This window comes from Anopheles stephensi, chromosome 2 (genome assembly GCF_013141755.1).
Source record: "Anopheles stephensi strain Indian chromosome 2, UCI_ANSTEP_V1.0, whole genome shotgun sequence".
Lineage (NCBI taxonomy): Eukaryota > Metazoa > Arthropoda > Insecta > Diptera > Culicidae > Anopheles > Anopheles stephensi.
Genome location: NC_050202.1, coordinates 57533931 through 57549042, shown reverse-complemented (window position 1 = coordinate 57549042; position 15112 = coordinate 57533931). Strand labels below are relative to the sequence as shown.

At 42.9% G+C, this 15112-nt stretch overlaps 1 protein-coding gene across 4 annotated transcripts in view; it reads right to left on the bottom strand.

The window, feature by feature from the left end:
• Positions 1–622: 622 nt before the first annotated feature.
• Positions 623–15112, bottom strand: part of LOC118506354 (diacylglycerol kinase theta) — a 29095-nt gene continuing 14605 nt past the window's right edge. For 2 of the 4 annotated variants that reach the window (XM_036043359.1, XM_036043360.1), the window contains exons 14-17: positions 13664–13955; positions 13426–13582; positions 13233–13340; positions 623–8895 (exon numbers count right to left, since the gene is read on the bottom strand). In XM_036043359.1, the coding sequence (XP_035899252.1) occupies positions 8749–8895; positions 13233–13340; positions 13426–13582; positions 13664–13955 (704 nt within the window). In that variant the 3' untranslated portion in view covers positions 623–8748. Of the gene's footprint in view, positions 11881–13232; positions 13341–13425; positions 13583–13663; positions 13956–15112 lie in introns of all 4 variants that reach the window. The other 2 variants (XM_036043362.1, XM_036043363.1) reach the window with 1 other exon arrangement.

Below are 15112 nucleotides of genomic sequence, written 5' to 3'. Positions count from 1 at the left end.
GTTACCAAGAGAGCCTATCCCATGATGAGTCTGCCTTTGTTATCGGCCATGGACGAGTGAAGATGGGACAGAAGAATTATCCGTCTCAGTGGATCTCATCTCAGCTGTTTCAGGAATCCTGTACAGAATCCAATCACGATTCCGTGGAACGCAACACTAAACGGAAGCAGCGTCGGTCTTTCGCACGGCGACGGGATGGAACGGGCTTCGATCCCTGGACTGCCAGGCTGCACTAAGAAGAGGAAGTCTAGTCGTCACACCGCCGGAATTAGTTAGCTTAAAGGCCGTTAAGCCAAGAAAAATAAGTAGACAAAGACATTGATTTGAATTCTTTAGCAAACCTGTTATCAAAACTTCCGTTTGGGCGAGTAAGACCATAACCGCATCAAATGTGATATAACAATTATCATATATACAATATTGATGAAAAAAAAGCATGCCATATCAATTTTACTGATTTGTGTATATTTTAATTATACATATATGTATATATATATTTTGTTGTTCTTGCTATTGACAAATTATGTTTAACCTATTTATAATCACATATATTTATATATATATACTTTATATAATTCACTTCTTTATAATAATTATTAAATAGTTAATAGTATTTCTTCTGTTTTTTTTTCTTCTTTTCTTTATCCTCTTTTGCAGTAACCGATCTCTTGTGTAACCGTTGTTTTTTTTGTTTTCCTCTCTCTCGCTTTCTTTCTTTCCCTCTCCCTCGCTATCTCCCTCTCTCTAACTTTTTTAATCCTCTGTTTCATTTGTGTTATTCTCTTTAGTGGCTTTGCTATTATTATTATTATTATTATTTTTGTTACTTTCTTTGTTTGTTTGTTTCCTCTGTTTTCTTTTCTCTCTCTCTCTCTCTCTCTCTCTCTCTCTCTCTCTCTTTCCTCTCATGCTCTTGTATTATCGTTTTTTGTTTGTTTCTCTTCTTCTCTTTGTTTGGTTTATACTCCTTATGCATGTATTTTTCACTGTTTTGCTACCGGAGGTATTGTTTCTCAATCGCTCTATTCTTTTGCTCTCGTGATTTTTGTTTGTTTGTTTGTTTATGGTTCTATGCTGTTGCTCTGTGTAGCGCGCTATGTTTCGGTCAGCGTTAGCCTGTTCATGATGGGTGCATGGCAGTATCTAACGCCCGATCGCCGGTTATAATCGCGACCCGATGTACCGATAAGCTTCCAATTAACTTGTGCGTGGTTTGCTGTTGGTTTTTGCTTGCTCTTCTGTGTTCTTCCATTTTCTGCTTGCTACACTCCCTCCCTAGAGGAGTATACACTGCACATCGCAACGAGTTAGTGTTTAGTGTACCTTGCTTTGGTACTCCCTTGTATATTACGCGTGAATGCATGAAGTGCCACAAAACGCCTGTGACTAACCGAGTGATGACCGCTTCTTAGGTTGCATGGTATGATGTTCCGGTTCATTTTTAGATTTAATCGATTATAACCGTTTTTTGGTCAATTTCTCCCTTCAGTATACAGTGCAGCACGCAGCTGTCAACTGTCAATTTGAACGGGGATCGGCTGATCGCGTCGATGTCGCTTCACAACGATGTACTGCGCATACTGACCGCAGCGCGATTGCGTCCGTCTAGCACAACCAACATCCTTTTCTTAACCATCATCCAGCTGGGTGATTCCTCCCACAATAGGGTTCGTCGCAATGCGGTACAGTTGAAATCGTTATCGACGGCCATCAGACGGATCAGCCGAATCGATCATGCCCAGCATGCTGTGCCCTTGCTATCCTATCCTAGCCAAACCGAAGCTAACCTCTCCACGGGGGTCACTATGTCGGCGTCGGGGCCTGCTCACATCACGCCCGTTAAACAGGTTGTGCAGTTTCTAGTAGCGTTCGTACTAGTCGTTCTCTTAGCAGCCGATGGAAGTGAATGTCATAGCATTGCCGTATTCGCCATATTTACAATGAGAACTTGGCACGTGTACGACTGGAAAACCGTTTTGCTAACTTGCAGTCTGTATGAGTGTATGTGCGCCTGTGTGTTGTGCCTTTACTTCCTTGCTTCCTGTTTGCTTCCACGTTCGTGCTTTCGCGTCCGACCGTGTTTGTCCGACTTGCATTATGAGTTACGGCTTTTGTGTGAGTATGTGTGTGTTTTTTTTAGGGTTTTGTATTTTTTCTCTTCCACCATTTTCTGGTGTTCGGTGATGTTTTGTTTTCATTTCTTCATATTCAGTTATATTATGTTATATTTTTTGTGTTTTTTTATGATTTTGTATGCTTTTTTTTGGTTTGGTTTCATTTTTTTTTGTTTCAAGATTTTCGTGATTATCTTCTTCTTACCCCGTGGTTTTGCGACACAACTACATCAACTCTATCTTGAGATTTATTTTTATTTTTTTTGGGTTTATTTCAACTTTTTTTTTCGTTAGAAGGATATACTGCAATATATTATGGTCAGTTTATTTTCTCATGCTTTGTGTTGTTTTTTTTTTCTCGGTTGCTTTTCACTCTTCCTACCTGCCCAGACTGACTGACCGACTGGCGTATGCTTTATGCTCGCTCAAAAGTGCCCGCTAGGCACGTTTTTGTTTTTCCCTCTTCCTTATTACACGTTAATTATAGTAATAATAATTGTTTTGTATTACTATTATCATTACATACCAACTAGACCATTATGTTTGTAGTTCCCTTGTGTGTGTGTTTTCTTTATACGTTTTTTTTTCTTCTTCCTTTATTAATCCTCGCACACTCATTTGCACCACAATTTGGATAATTCGAAAATAAATGCGACTTTAAACAACGAAGAAAATACTTGAACGTTTTTTTTTTACTTCCACATTCATCTAGCACCAAATCGCCGAATGGATGTTGACGGGATTCGGGGGCGCGACATTGAATCGATGAACGCGCCCGTCGGCGAGGCAAATGTATGAGCGACTAACCGAGCATAAGGCGAAACTGAGGGATCGAACGAACCAAGGCACACTAACTATCGAACGCTACGAACTGAAAGCCCGGAAGACGATACAATACGTGGTGACTTCCAAATCTCCTGGTTACAGCATGAATCCGAACCGAACCTACCTATGGGGGAGTACGGTGGTGCCAGACAGTGGCGGAAAATTGATTGTCACCATCGAGAAACGGGTATGTGTTACTAACTCTCGTCGCGCCAGGGGGTTTTTTTTTTGCGATACACGGTCGATGTCTCGGTACCGCACATCGGTGGCACAGTTCCGTTTTGTTATGGTTGGGAGCGAAAATGGGCGGTGGCGCTTGTTGCCTGTTGCCCCGTTTTACCTTCGCGATCATTCGCCAGCATGCCAAACTGCATCCAGCAACAACATCGCGCCGTTTTGAAGATTGATGATTGATTGGTTGAGTTGGTGAGGTGCAGACAGTAAAGTCCACACGCCCGCCTTGTGTGTGTGGCATGCCACACCATTTGGAAGATGTACTACGAGTGGCAGCTTGACTGCAACGAGTTTCGGGTAGTACGGGTAGGTCTGGCACTGGGAAGTATCGACGAAGGTCCAACAGGGAACTCTGGGCGACATCCTCCCATCGACGGTCCCCAATTATGCGGAAGAAATGTGATGTGTAAAACAGAACGCGTGCCAGGATCGTGTCCCGATCGTCGAGCGGTAGCTGATAGTTTGCCAATACAGAGGTTACACTGCATGTGGGTGTGTTCTAAGGTGGCCGGAAGTTGGTGAGATTGCTTACGAGTTAGTGACACTGAGCCCCTACCCTTTTCTCGATGGTGAGACAGTAGACAGGGGTCGGGAGATTGATCGCGAGAATGCGACCAACAAGCGATAGAGAGAGAGAGAGACAGTGCAGCTGGGAGCTAGGAAAAGATTGAACAGGCCGATGTATGGGCAGTCGCTCCTTTCCGGCAAGGAACGAGGACAACATCGGCCAAGCCCTCGACCCGCTGTGGCCTGACAGGGTGTCAGACCTGTCAAACCAACTGTCGGGTCTCGGGTGTGGGTTTGTGTGTAGACTTGAACTGAAAGATACCTCCTAAACTGAAACTTCAAATCCGTAGCCCTAGGGCTAGCCGAAACTAACTTCAAACGCGCAATTTCGTGTTTTTCTTTGTCCTTAACTAAAATAGCTTGCGCGTCCTCCTTTCGTCCAATACTGGGCTGGTTGAAAGGGGTGATTTTGTTTTCGCGGGAGATGTACATCTCCTGGTCTCGCAGCGAGTCCCGGAGTTGTACACAAACCAGTGGACGACCGATGCCCCACTCGATCCCAGACTATCCAATGCAGACAGCAGAGTGTCAGAGTGTTACCCACAATTCCCGGCGTTCGAGATTGGTGAGGTTTTGTAATGCAAGCATACACACACACATACACGCACGCACACGCACACACGGGTAGAAGTAGAAGAGCTCATTCACACACATACGCAGCTCGATCACTCGATCAGTTGACACAGTTGCGAAACTTAGGCAAAACCCGAGCTCGATCGTCGGGATTGCCGGGCACAATCTGCACTCAGTTTGCCATTTATTGGACCATCGCGCCCCTGGGACGTGTACGATCGATCTCCACCGGTTGGGGTAATTTTGTTGGACTAATTGCCTTTAGACAATCGATCCTCAACGATTTTTTTTCTTTTTCCGATGTGTTTTTTTGTTGTCGTGCACTCATACATTTGCTCGCGTTTCCGATGGTAGTTTTTGCTAGCGCAGTGGGTTCGAATCTACCGAATCTGCTTCCTTATGAAACTAAAACATTGGTGATCCTCCCCATCGTACCCCGGGCGGACAATCCCAGGGGTGGAAAGGAGTGTAGGAAGCTTGTACGCGCGCTGATCGCGATCTGTGTAGTTCAACGAGAACTCACCAATGTTCGGCCCAAAGATGTGGATGTGGACACGGATGGACACTCTTGGACTCCGCTCGCGACTCGATGGGATGGTGTCTCGTTGTATTATTATTCTTCCCTATGGTATGCTGCTTTTCGGAGGTCCAATGACCTCAAAACCTTGTTTGCCGCCCCCGTACAACTCGGAACATGATGGAGACCGCTCCGGGGGAGCCCATACCAACTATACCTCTGTCCACATCCGGTGTGTGGCCTGTGTGAGAGTTCCACCAACACCAGCGGTACTTCCAGCCTCTCTGGAACTCTGGGTGGGTGTTTCTTCGTGTTGTGGGCTGTGTTTTTGTGTTGCTTGTGCGACCAAAAAATGTGATGAAAATGTTTCTCGTGAATGTGTTTGTGTGTGTGAGAGTGTGATGTTGTATAACTATTTTTAAGCTGGTAAAATACCATACGTAACGTAATTGTTGTAATTACATTTTACAATTATAAAGACATTTGTTCTGCAGTGGTAGCGTCACTGATGCGCCCGAGCAGCTGCTACACGTTTCAATGTGTATGTGTGTATTTGGTGACTAAACATGTGTGTTTGAGTGGTTAAGTGTTGGTGTATGTATGTTGTGTTTCAATACTTTTCGTGCACACTCGCTTTGTGCCGATCAGCACAAGGACCCTTGCCGGCTCTTCCGGACGAAACATCCCTGTCTAGGGGGTTTTCTTAGGTCCTGCTGCCCGATTTCTACTTACAATATACAACGAATATACGTTTGTTAATAAACAACAAAAAAATACGCCAAAACAGACATTGCTAGACAAGGATCGTTCGTGTGTGGAAAACTGAAAAAAACTTCCGAAACGTTCCAAGCGCGCGCCGACCGCCATAAGTTGCTTAATACAAACGAACACTTAATTGGTTTCACAACAACGAAAATGAACCATACAACGATCGATCGGTCTGTCGACTGGCGCCCTCTTGTCGTAATCCTTCGAACTAGTCGCCTACTCACATTCCCTGCTCTGCCTTGCTGCTTGCTCACCCCAATCCGAGGACCAGGACTATATCTCTGTGCAGCCCGATAATCATGATTGTTTCCACCTTAACGTCCCAGGAAATAAGAGGCAAAAGAAAGAAGGAAAACAAAACCCTAATAAGACTCATCTCATGTCTGCACCACCTAAATTCGTATTAACATTTAGAGTAATTTTACTTCCATTTACTAGCCTTGTAACTTCACTAATCCGCTCTATAGCTGCTCTCCTCTGCCTCACACGCTTTGTGCTGGTGACAATTTCCCTTTAACAAGGGAGGGATTAACAGTACTGTTTGGGGTTTCCTTTCCTTTTTTATACAAAACAAGGGTTACGAAATGCTGCTTTGTTCTGTGTGTGTCCCTGTGGTTTCTGGCACGAAATGTCTATAAAAAATGTACTCAATGTTGAAGTTTGAATACAGAGTGTTTCAAACCCCTGCAAGCAAGTGTCTCCATGTTTAAAACAATGGACATGTGACCCGAAAAAAAACGCCAAGAAGAACGAATGGTCGATATGGATCGCGCATCATAGCACAAGGTTGGCGGCCATTTAAATTCGGCCATCTTAGAGGGTTAGTCGTTGTAAGGACAATTGTCACCGGATAACTGCCCTATACATCAGACACATCTGCGTCTATTCTAAATTCTTCCCAGCTTCTGCACAGTCACACACAGACACAAATTGCCCACGGGCCCCTCAAAACAAAAAAAAACGAAAAACACTGGGTCACACCCAAACTTTAGCGGACCCGCCATGTTTCGGCCCCATCGATTGCTACCTCCCGTAGCAAGTAAAAGAGCCATTAATTTAACGTTCTTGCGCACGTTTGTCACGCGTGTCACTTTTGGTTTTGCTGCTGTTATTAGGTTTTCGTGTGTGTGTGTGTTTTTTTTCTTTTCTTGTGTGGTTTGGAATTGTTTCGTTTGTAGTTGTTTCTTGTTGTGGTGGTTTATGTGCGCCGTTTTGTTCCCTTGGAGTTATCTGTTTTTTTCTTTTCTTCAGAGTTTCGTTTGGTGTGAGTGTGTGTTTGCACATGTTTATGATAGTGGTGTTTGCGCGATGGTCTGTTAGCTCTGCACGCCGTTTTTCGAACAGTTTTGCGAGTATTTTTGTTGCTGCTGCTGTTTGTTTTGTGCCAACGTGTGTGTGTGTTTCACACCTAAATGTCCGTCTGCCGTCTGGCCGACAGCTGGCTTTAACTTCTTTTGTGTGCCGTTTGGTGGTTGCCTACTACAGTTTGTTTGCTCTACATCCATCATTCCTACCCTTTTTTGTTATTTACTCTTTTCATTTCGCATTTTGCTCCGGTTTTTTCTTCCATTGCTCTACTATTGTGTGCTTGCTTTCTTCTTTCTTTCTTTCTTTCTTTCTTTTTACTACTTGTGTTTGCCTGTTATGTGTTATGCTATGAGTAGGTAATAAGTTTGCTTGTGTTTTGTTTGCTGTTTCTTCCACCCATTTTTCTTCCATTCCCCAGTTCGGTTCGTTTGGTTCGGTCGTACGTGGTAAATAATGTGATGTTTTCTTTTGCTGTTTAGCTTCGGGGTTTTCCCCGAATGCTGTTTGGGGAGGATTTCAGTAATGTTTTGTTTTGTTGGTTTGCTCATCTTTTCCACCTGCTTTTTTTCCTGCTCACACAAGACAGACACTTGATTTTTTGCTAGTTTTGACGTGAATTATCTACTACACGTACACGCACAGACACATACATATACATAGAGTTGCTTTTTTGCTTTGCTATCGTGGTTTGTTTAGGGTTTTCTTCTTGGTGATTGTTTTTTCTTTGTTTTTTTTTGTTTATACAGATGTTCGCCCAAGGGCTGGTGCGCGCCCATGCCGGTACGCGCTTCTAACCTTCTATTGCTAGTATTCTAGAATTGTGTTTTTGCACACATCACACACGCACACACACTTGCTGTTCGGTTCCTTGTATCGGTTTTTGCTATTTGGAGTGATCGTTTTGCTTTGCCTGTGTTTGGTGGTTATTATTTTACATACGGGGGGGAGAGGAGGTTGTTTTTTCTTTCTCTTCCGGGGGCAGGTTTTTCTTTTCTCTTCTCTCTTTTGTTTGTTTCTTTGTTTTGGCATGATAATGTTGCACACATTTCACGCAGGTGCTTCGAAGGTGCTCACTTTACTTGACTGCTAGTCAAGCCTTTGTTCACCATTTTCCTTTTGTTTGTTGTGGGCGTGTTGTGGGAGAAGGTTTTCGGTTTTGCCGAGCGATTTCGAGTTACGATCGTTCGTATGCCTTGCACTTCCGTTGGCGACACTTTTGTTTTCGCATTAGCGTTCTCTTTGCTTCACTGCCACAGAGACCCACAATATCGTACCCACCGGACAAACACACAAACACACCAGGATAGGATTTGTTGCACGATTGATTGGGGCTTTGGAATTGCCTTAAACATTGTTGCTGTGGCGCTTCTAGCTGATCTTAGTAGATCCTTACAAAAAAAAAAGAAATAGACTCTTAAAATAGTAATCAGAAAATAATTTCGCCCACAGAATCAAAAGTTTTAGTAGAAAAAGGAGTGGGTTAAGAGTTTTAAAGTGTTTAAAATAAAAAAGAGACTGTTTGAGTAAAATTTAAGGTGCGCAAACAAACAGCGTCAATGCTTAAGGCAGTCTGGGCGCCCAAAAGTATGCAACACGCGATCGTGTCGCCCTGCTAGGATGGATCGGTGGATTGTGTGGTGCTGTGGATGCTGGTGACACTATGGTATGGGCGATAGCTGCCTGGTTTTTTAAGTAGAACGGACCAACCCCAGCCCCCCCTACCCTCCCTCTAAATCTCCTTATACAACCCTCCGCTCCCACCCTTCTCTAGCACTAGTCCTTCCCCCACGAAACACCCGCAAACGACGAAGCACGTTAAATTAATCGCTCGTTATACCATATTCAAAAATCTGTATTGTTGGAGTCGACCTCGTCCGGCTCCTGGGGTGCGGCCAGCGTCATCTGGATCCCCGATGGCCCCATCACCTGCATCGTGGGCTCGGTGTTGCGTCGCTTCATCTTGCCTTTCATTTTTTTCAACATTGTTGCCTACGCACATTACGCATCGTACGCGCATCGTCATCATCGGTCATTATCATCAGTTGTGCCGCCGCCGTCCGGTCCATGAGAGTTAAATGTTTCCAGGGGGATTTTGTTTGTTTTGTTGTTGTTGTAGTGTTTAATCGGGGGTTTGGTTTCCATATTTGTGAGATTTTAGGTGAGGCGTGTATGAGGTTTTCAGTATAGCAAAGTAGTGAATAGAATAGTATACGTTGACGTTCCGAGTCACATCGTTTCACATGTTCCGAGTAGGAAAGTTCAAACATGGTGGAAGAAATGTTGTACGATTTTTGTTGGTTGTTGGTTGATCGTTTTGTAGTAGTTGTTGTTGTTGTAGTTGTTGCGTTTGTTAGATGAGTAAACGATCGGATGAGTGTAAGGGCGCCATTAGCAAAGAGGAGCGCGAGGAGGTTTTTAATTCAAGCCCCATTTCATATGATCATTTGACATTAGTTTAGGTGGTTTTGTTTTGTTTGTTTGTTTGATTTGATTTTTTTCACATCCACGTTTGAAGTAAAAGAAAGAAGAGAGAAGAATCGAAAAAAACAATTGTTTAGCATCGATATTTGATCGTGGTAAGGTTTTGCATATGTACGTCAAGGTTTTTTTAAAACTTGTAAGTAAGATAAAAGAGGAGAGCAAAGGGTGAACTACCTAAACTAACAGAACAGAGGATAGAAACGAAACCAATTGTACGCACGGAAAGTGTCTATCAAACCATCAATGAAAGCAGTCATCAATGGAACTAATGTAAACCACAAGTAAATGCTTTTGTTTTATAAAACTAATCATATTTGTTTTTTTTTTTTGGTGGAACTAAAATATTCTGGGCGACTTTCTTTTTCTACATCAACAACGAACAAAATAAATGCGAATTTAATTCTAACTAAAAGAAGAATGAGTATTAGGTAAAATACTAGCAAGTCGTATGGTACGAAACTTATCTTTAAACAAAAAAAGAAGGAAATGAAAGATCAAGAATTATATAAAATGCACACTGTAACTGCCAATGAATATTGGTTAAATTTGCAAGCTATTTAAATTACAAAAACTAATAGTTTTAAGATAGTAAAATGCTCTTATTAAAAATGTAGATGTAGAGAGGAAAAACAAAACAAGTGTGTCAAAAAGGCATTTACTTCCTACGGCTTTTTTGTTGTTGTTGTAACGATAGAGCACAATCGAGAACAGTAACGCAATAGCAGCATTCGGTAGAAAAATGGTTCAATGATGAACGTTGAAAATAAAAAAATAAAAACTTAAGGAAAAAAATGCAAAATTGTTGCTTAAGTGAGACAGTATTAATAAAATATTAAAGAGAATACGAGAGAGAGAGAGAGAGAGAGTGAGAGCATTTAACTTGATCGTACAAGCAAAGTAGTAGTAGTAGTGGTAGTAGTAGTAAGGAGTAAAGGTTAAATTTTGAGTGAAAAATTAGAAGAACAAACAAGAGCGAGAGAGAGAGAGAGCGATAATGAAAGAGATAAATTACAGTACGCAGTAACGCAAGTAATGTGAGTAACGCGTCGGAACAAGGATCGATGTGATATGGTGGGGGTTACGGGTTCAGATGATTGCGCGATCAACCTGTGTATACTAGCCTGTGTCCGGTGTTGGTAGTGTGAGTGGTGAGTGGTGTCTATATGGTTTGGTCGGAAAAAAAGGTGGGACTGGATGTTCCGGGTGTTCGTTGTGTTCGGTGTGTTACGGTGGACTTAAATGGTCGGAAATGGCGGAAATGGCTGCTTTCTACTACAGTGGGCGTGCGTCAATAAGATCAATCGATAAGTTATACATATCAAGTCATTCGAAATACACGTACCATAAGGTGCAGTTTTACGGTGTGTGTGTGTGTGTGTTTAAGGTGTGATAGATAGACGACAGTAAGAGTAATCATAATCGGGGTGGTTTGCTTATAAGAAACGAGAGCTTCGGTGGCACTGGAACAGGGCCTGTCCCCACATGTACACGTGTATAAAGAGTTTCGTAAGAGGTTTAACATTTTAACGAGAGTACATTACATCATACAACATTGATCGTTTGGCCTTTGTTTTGTTTTTGTTTGCTTAAAAAAATCTTTGGTTTACTTCCTGTCCGCGTGGTGTTCCCTGCCCCGAACACGTTTTCGATTATGGGTTGCGTAAAAAGTTATACAGAAGCAACAGTAGTGGAGAGCCGAGCGAAATTCGAAATTCGGGTCTTCCCGGATTCCGTTTTTTTCTTTGCTTGTTCGTTCAAACGCGTTCCAACACTAAGCTTCTTCTAAATCAACAATCAATTGGAAGGCAAAGGGCGTATTTTAAATACAATAGTTCTATCAGGTTGCTTGGATACGTAACGTAACGCTCCCTAACGCATACGCCCGCTGGCCCGAAGAAAAGGAAAATACTCGAAACGGTGCACAGTGGGAACTGGATGTAACTTAACAGGACAAAAAAGCGCTCAAGATCGCAGACAATCGAACGCATTAGAACGTGACGTGATTAAACGAATGCTCGAATAGCTCGATAATAATAAGCGTTACTTGTTTCAGTTTTTTTTAAACAACTAGTGCATTTAGATTTCTAACCATCTTCACCTTGTTTTGAAGATTTGTTGAAAGTTTTGTTTTGTTTCAGTGTGATTTGGTTTTTAGTTTGTTTTGTTTGCTGCGGGGTTTTTTTTCCTGTTGCTTACTATTGCGCTCGCCCTACAACACGCTCGAGACGCGCATTTTTTGCTTTGAAGTTTGGTTTCACAAAATTAGCTTTTGACGGGGTTTTGTTGTTTGCATTTTTGGGTTTGGCGATTTCATAGAAAACAGGAGAATAGAAAGCTAGGACCGGACGGACGGGTACTCTAGGTTCCGCTCAGGGCGTCTTTATCACGATCTCCATTTTCTGGAGCTCCCCCTTGCGAGAATCCCGCAACGGCCGGTGAGATATGCGGTTCTGTTAGCCTCCGTTTGCTCTTAATTTTCTTCAGCATCGTTGCCTATAGAAAGTTAATGGCAGTTATAGGTTATGGATCAGTAAGGATTTTTTTTTTGGTTGGTGATTTGAATGCGTTGGACAGTTGGATAAATTTGAACGATTAATTCTAAAGGGGGTGTTTAGGGTGTTTTGCTTTGTTGCTTTACATACACAAACACGTACAGTCACACTCACACATAATCACACACACACACAGTCACAAAATCACGCACACACCATACGGCCTCAGGTTGGTTAGGTAGTACTAGTAGTAGTAGTGGTGGTGGTAGTGGCGGTAGTAGCACGAATAAAGAGGGGTTTGCGCTTTAACGTCCGATCAGATTTTTTACTGTCTTTAGGTTACACTACATTCAGTGTTAAGGGATTTGGACAATGGACAAAAACAATTAATTGCAACCGAAATAGAATAAAAATAAACTAATTTTTGTGAATGATGGGCGGGGCATTTGTGGGGAAGCAAAATGGCCGACTAATTCATTCACAAATATCGTTTGCCGCCTTTCTTTGATTAAATCTAAAAATTCTAGAGTGCCCATTATTCACATGACTGAGGGCTATGATACAGTAATCAGGAGTTTGGTGTATTTACACAAAAAAATTATGATAGTGAATAGTAAGCTTTTCCGATGCCCCTGTTGCACGGTCTTTTGTGTCTGAGCAAGTCAGTAGGATGGCCAAAAGGAAAATGAAATAAAAAAGGGACAAAAAATGGAAAAAATGTAGTTGCACAATTTACTTGTGGTGATGGGTTTACGTGGATTGTTCGTTAAGGTAAAGAAATGTATTTACAACACGCAATTTGAATCAAATATTAATCTAATCGCAATTTGAATCAATCTCTTCTTTTTATACACACAACACGGTACGGTACGGAAGGTCAAACAGTGTCTGGTTAGATGTGGCAGTGTAAGGAGTTTTTTTGAATGTGAGGATCGATGACAATCCGATCAACAGTGGGAGCTACTGGGAGTTTGTCGTGTTGTCGTCGTAGAAAGAACTACGGCAGTGTGATCAGTGCTGCTAATGGTCCGACGATGTACCGAAGACTTCACAAACACAAAGACAAAAAACGGGCATGCAAGTGTACACGATATTTGCTTATGAAAAGAAAATAATTTGATAAAGATGACAGCTTCGTGAGAGATTTCGATTGGAAAGCTATGCAAACCGAAAAAAACAACAAGAAGCTCAAAACAGAATTAAAGTATCGGAAAAAAATTGTACATGCACATATCAATTTGAAAAAGAAAGAAACCGAAACCCGAAAGGAAAACCATATGATCTAGCAAAAGCAAAGAAGGATCACGTTTGTTTTTTCTCGCTTAGTGGTGATAGGGTCGGAGTCGGGCTTACCTTTAATGCCGATTTTAGTACGACCACGTCACCGGGGCTCTGTACCCACGGCTCTCCATCGACCTGTACCGGTATGTCGGAATGAAGATGAATTTTTATGTGACCACCCTGTGTTGGATAAGGAAAGATAATGCACACAGGATTAATTAGATATCGCTGAGGATCGTCTTCTTGGCGGCGTCGATCAACTTACCTGGGCTATTCGCATGGCCGAGCGCAGCCCGGACTGGATCTGTCCCAAATGCACTACACCAGTGACGCCAACGACTTCCAGCATACCGTCCCAATGGTTCGGTTTGCTAAACTGATCCTCCTTTTCCGGTCCCCAAGGATTCGCTCCGGAGCCCCAGCTGTGAACATTTCATATCGATCAGCAACACATAGCCATCGGAGGATCACCTCTTGTTTCTATCCCCTCTCGAAACGCTCACCTTAAGATATTCAGTATGATGATACCCTCGACCGGTGGCAGCTCCACCACCTTCCCGTCCACCTCCAGCCGCAGCTCCTTGTGCAGCTCCTTCACCATCTTCCGGCCCACCATCTTCCGCAGGCCCATCTTCACGTACACGCCCTTGTTGTGGAGCCGCGAGTTGAACTTGTTCGGGTTCTCTTCGCGCGCATTGTGAAAGTCCAAGCACAGGTCGGCATCGATCCCAATGCCGAAGTAGTTGTTCATCACGAATATCTGCGAGTTATCCTCACTCTGGGCACCACCAACAACTGTTGCGTGTGCGTTGAACAAAAAAAAAAAGGCAAGGAAGAAAGGACATTAGTCAAACTTTGGTAAAGTCACACCTTTTGGCAGGGTTTCTGGGCTGGATGTTCCAACCCCCAACCCCCCCAAAACAGGATTCACTTGCTGTTGGCTGCCAGTGTTATTCTTCGTACGATGCAGGTTCGTTTTGTGTGTGTGCGCGTTTTGTTTCGCATTGTTGAGCGCGATGCCGAAAGTAAGGTACGTAAGAGCGGACACACTCAATGTGCGGGTGATGTGTGCCGTCAGCTTCCGGAAAACAAAAACCTTGCACATCGACGAAAGGTAACACGCTGCGGCCTTATATACATCCAAATAGTACATCCATTCCAATAATGACAACGAGCATATCAACAACAACACCGACCGGCCTAGAACAGTATTTACAGCAACATCCATCAACTATGTCTGTGGTTCTGTGGTGGTTAGTTCATTAGTGTTTTGTTGGAGAGAGGGGGGGGGGGGGTGAGGGGCGAGGGAGATGTAAACAAAGAAGAAAGAAAACAAAATGGCGGGGGGAGGGATCAGTTTGATGGGAGAATTCAGTATCCATTTATGCCATTATGTAGTGTTTCTTGCCAAAAATATTCACCGAAGTACTTTTCCTTCTAGACAAGTCCAAGACCACTCCAGGATTCCCAAGAGATAAGGCTAAATTATTTCCTGCTTTAAGTGTATATGTACAACACAAAATCAAAGCTTTGATAAATTTTTGTTTTATGTCTCTGGAGTGCTAATATCTGTAGAAATCCTAGTTTTAAGTGATCTGATTCTCCACCTTTCTTCAGAGTTACGGTTTCTGTTTGTGTGACCTGCGAAAAAATATAGATCATGCATACCATTCATTCCTTACAAGCTACGGACGAAAGGTGGTCACTACTGTGGTGGACGTGTATCACCGGGTAGTTTTCGCACTACTGTCGGTAGCGTAACGTAAATTGAAAGCAAGCAGTAGGCCAGTTAACCAGTTAGTAGTAGTAGTAGTATTAGTAATAGTAGCAGAAGAACAGCAATAGTAGTAGTACAGGGCATTGCAACAGATATGGGTTTTGTACAGCACGCTACGGTGGGGAATTGTTTCTGCGGATCGGACGCTCTCGCTTTCCGGACGCGGTCTGTTGTC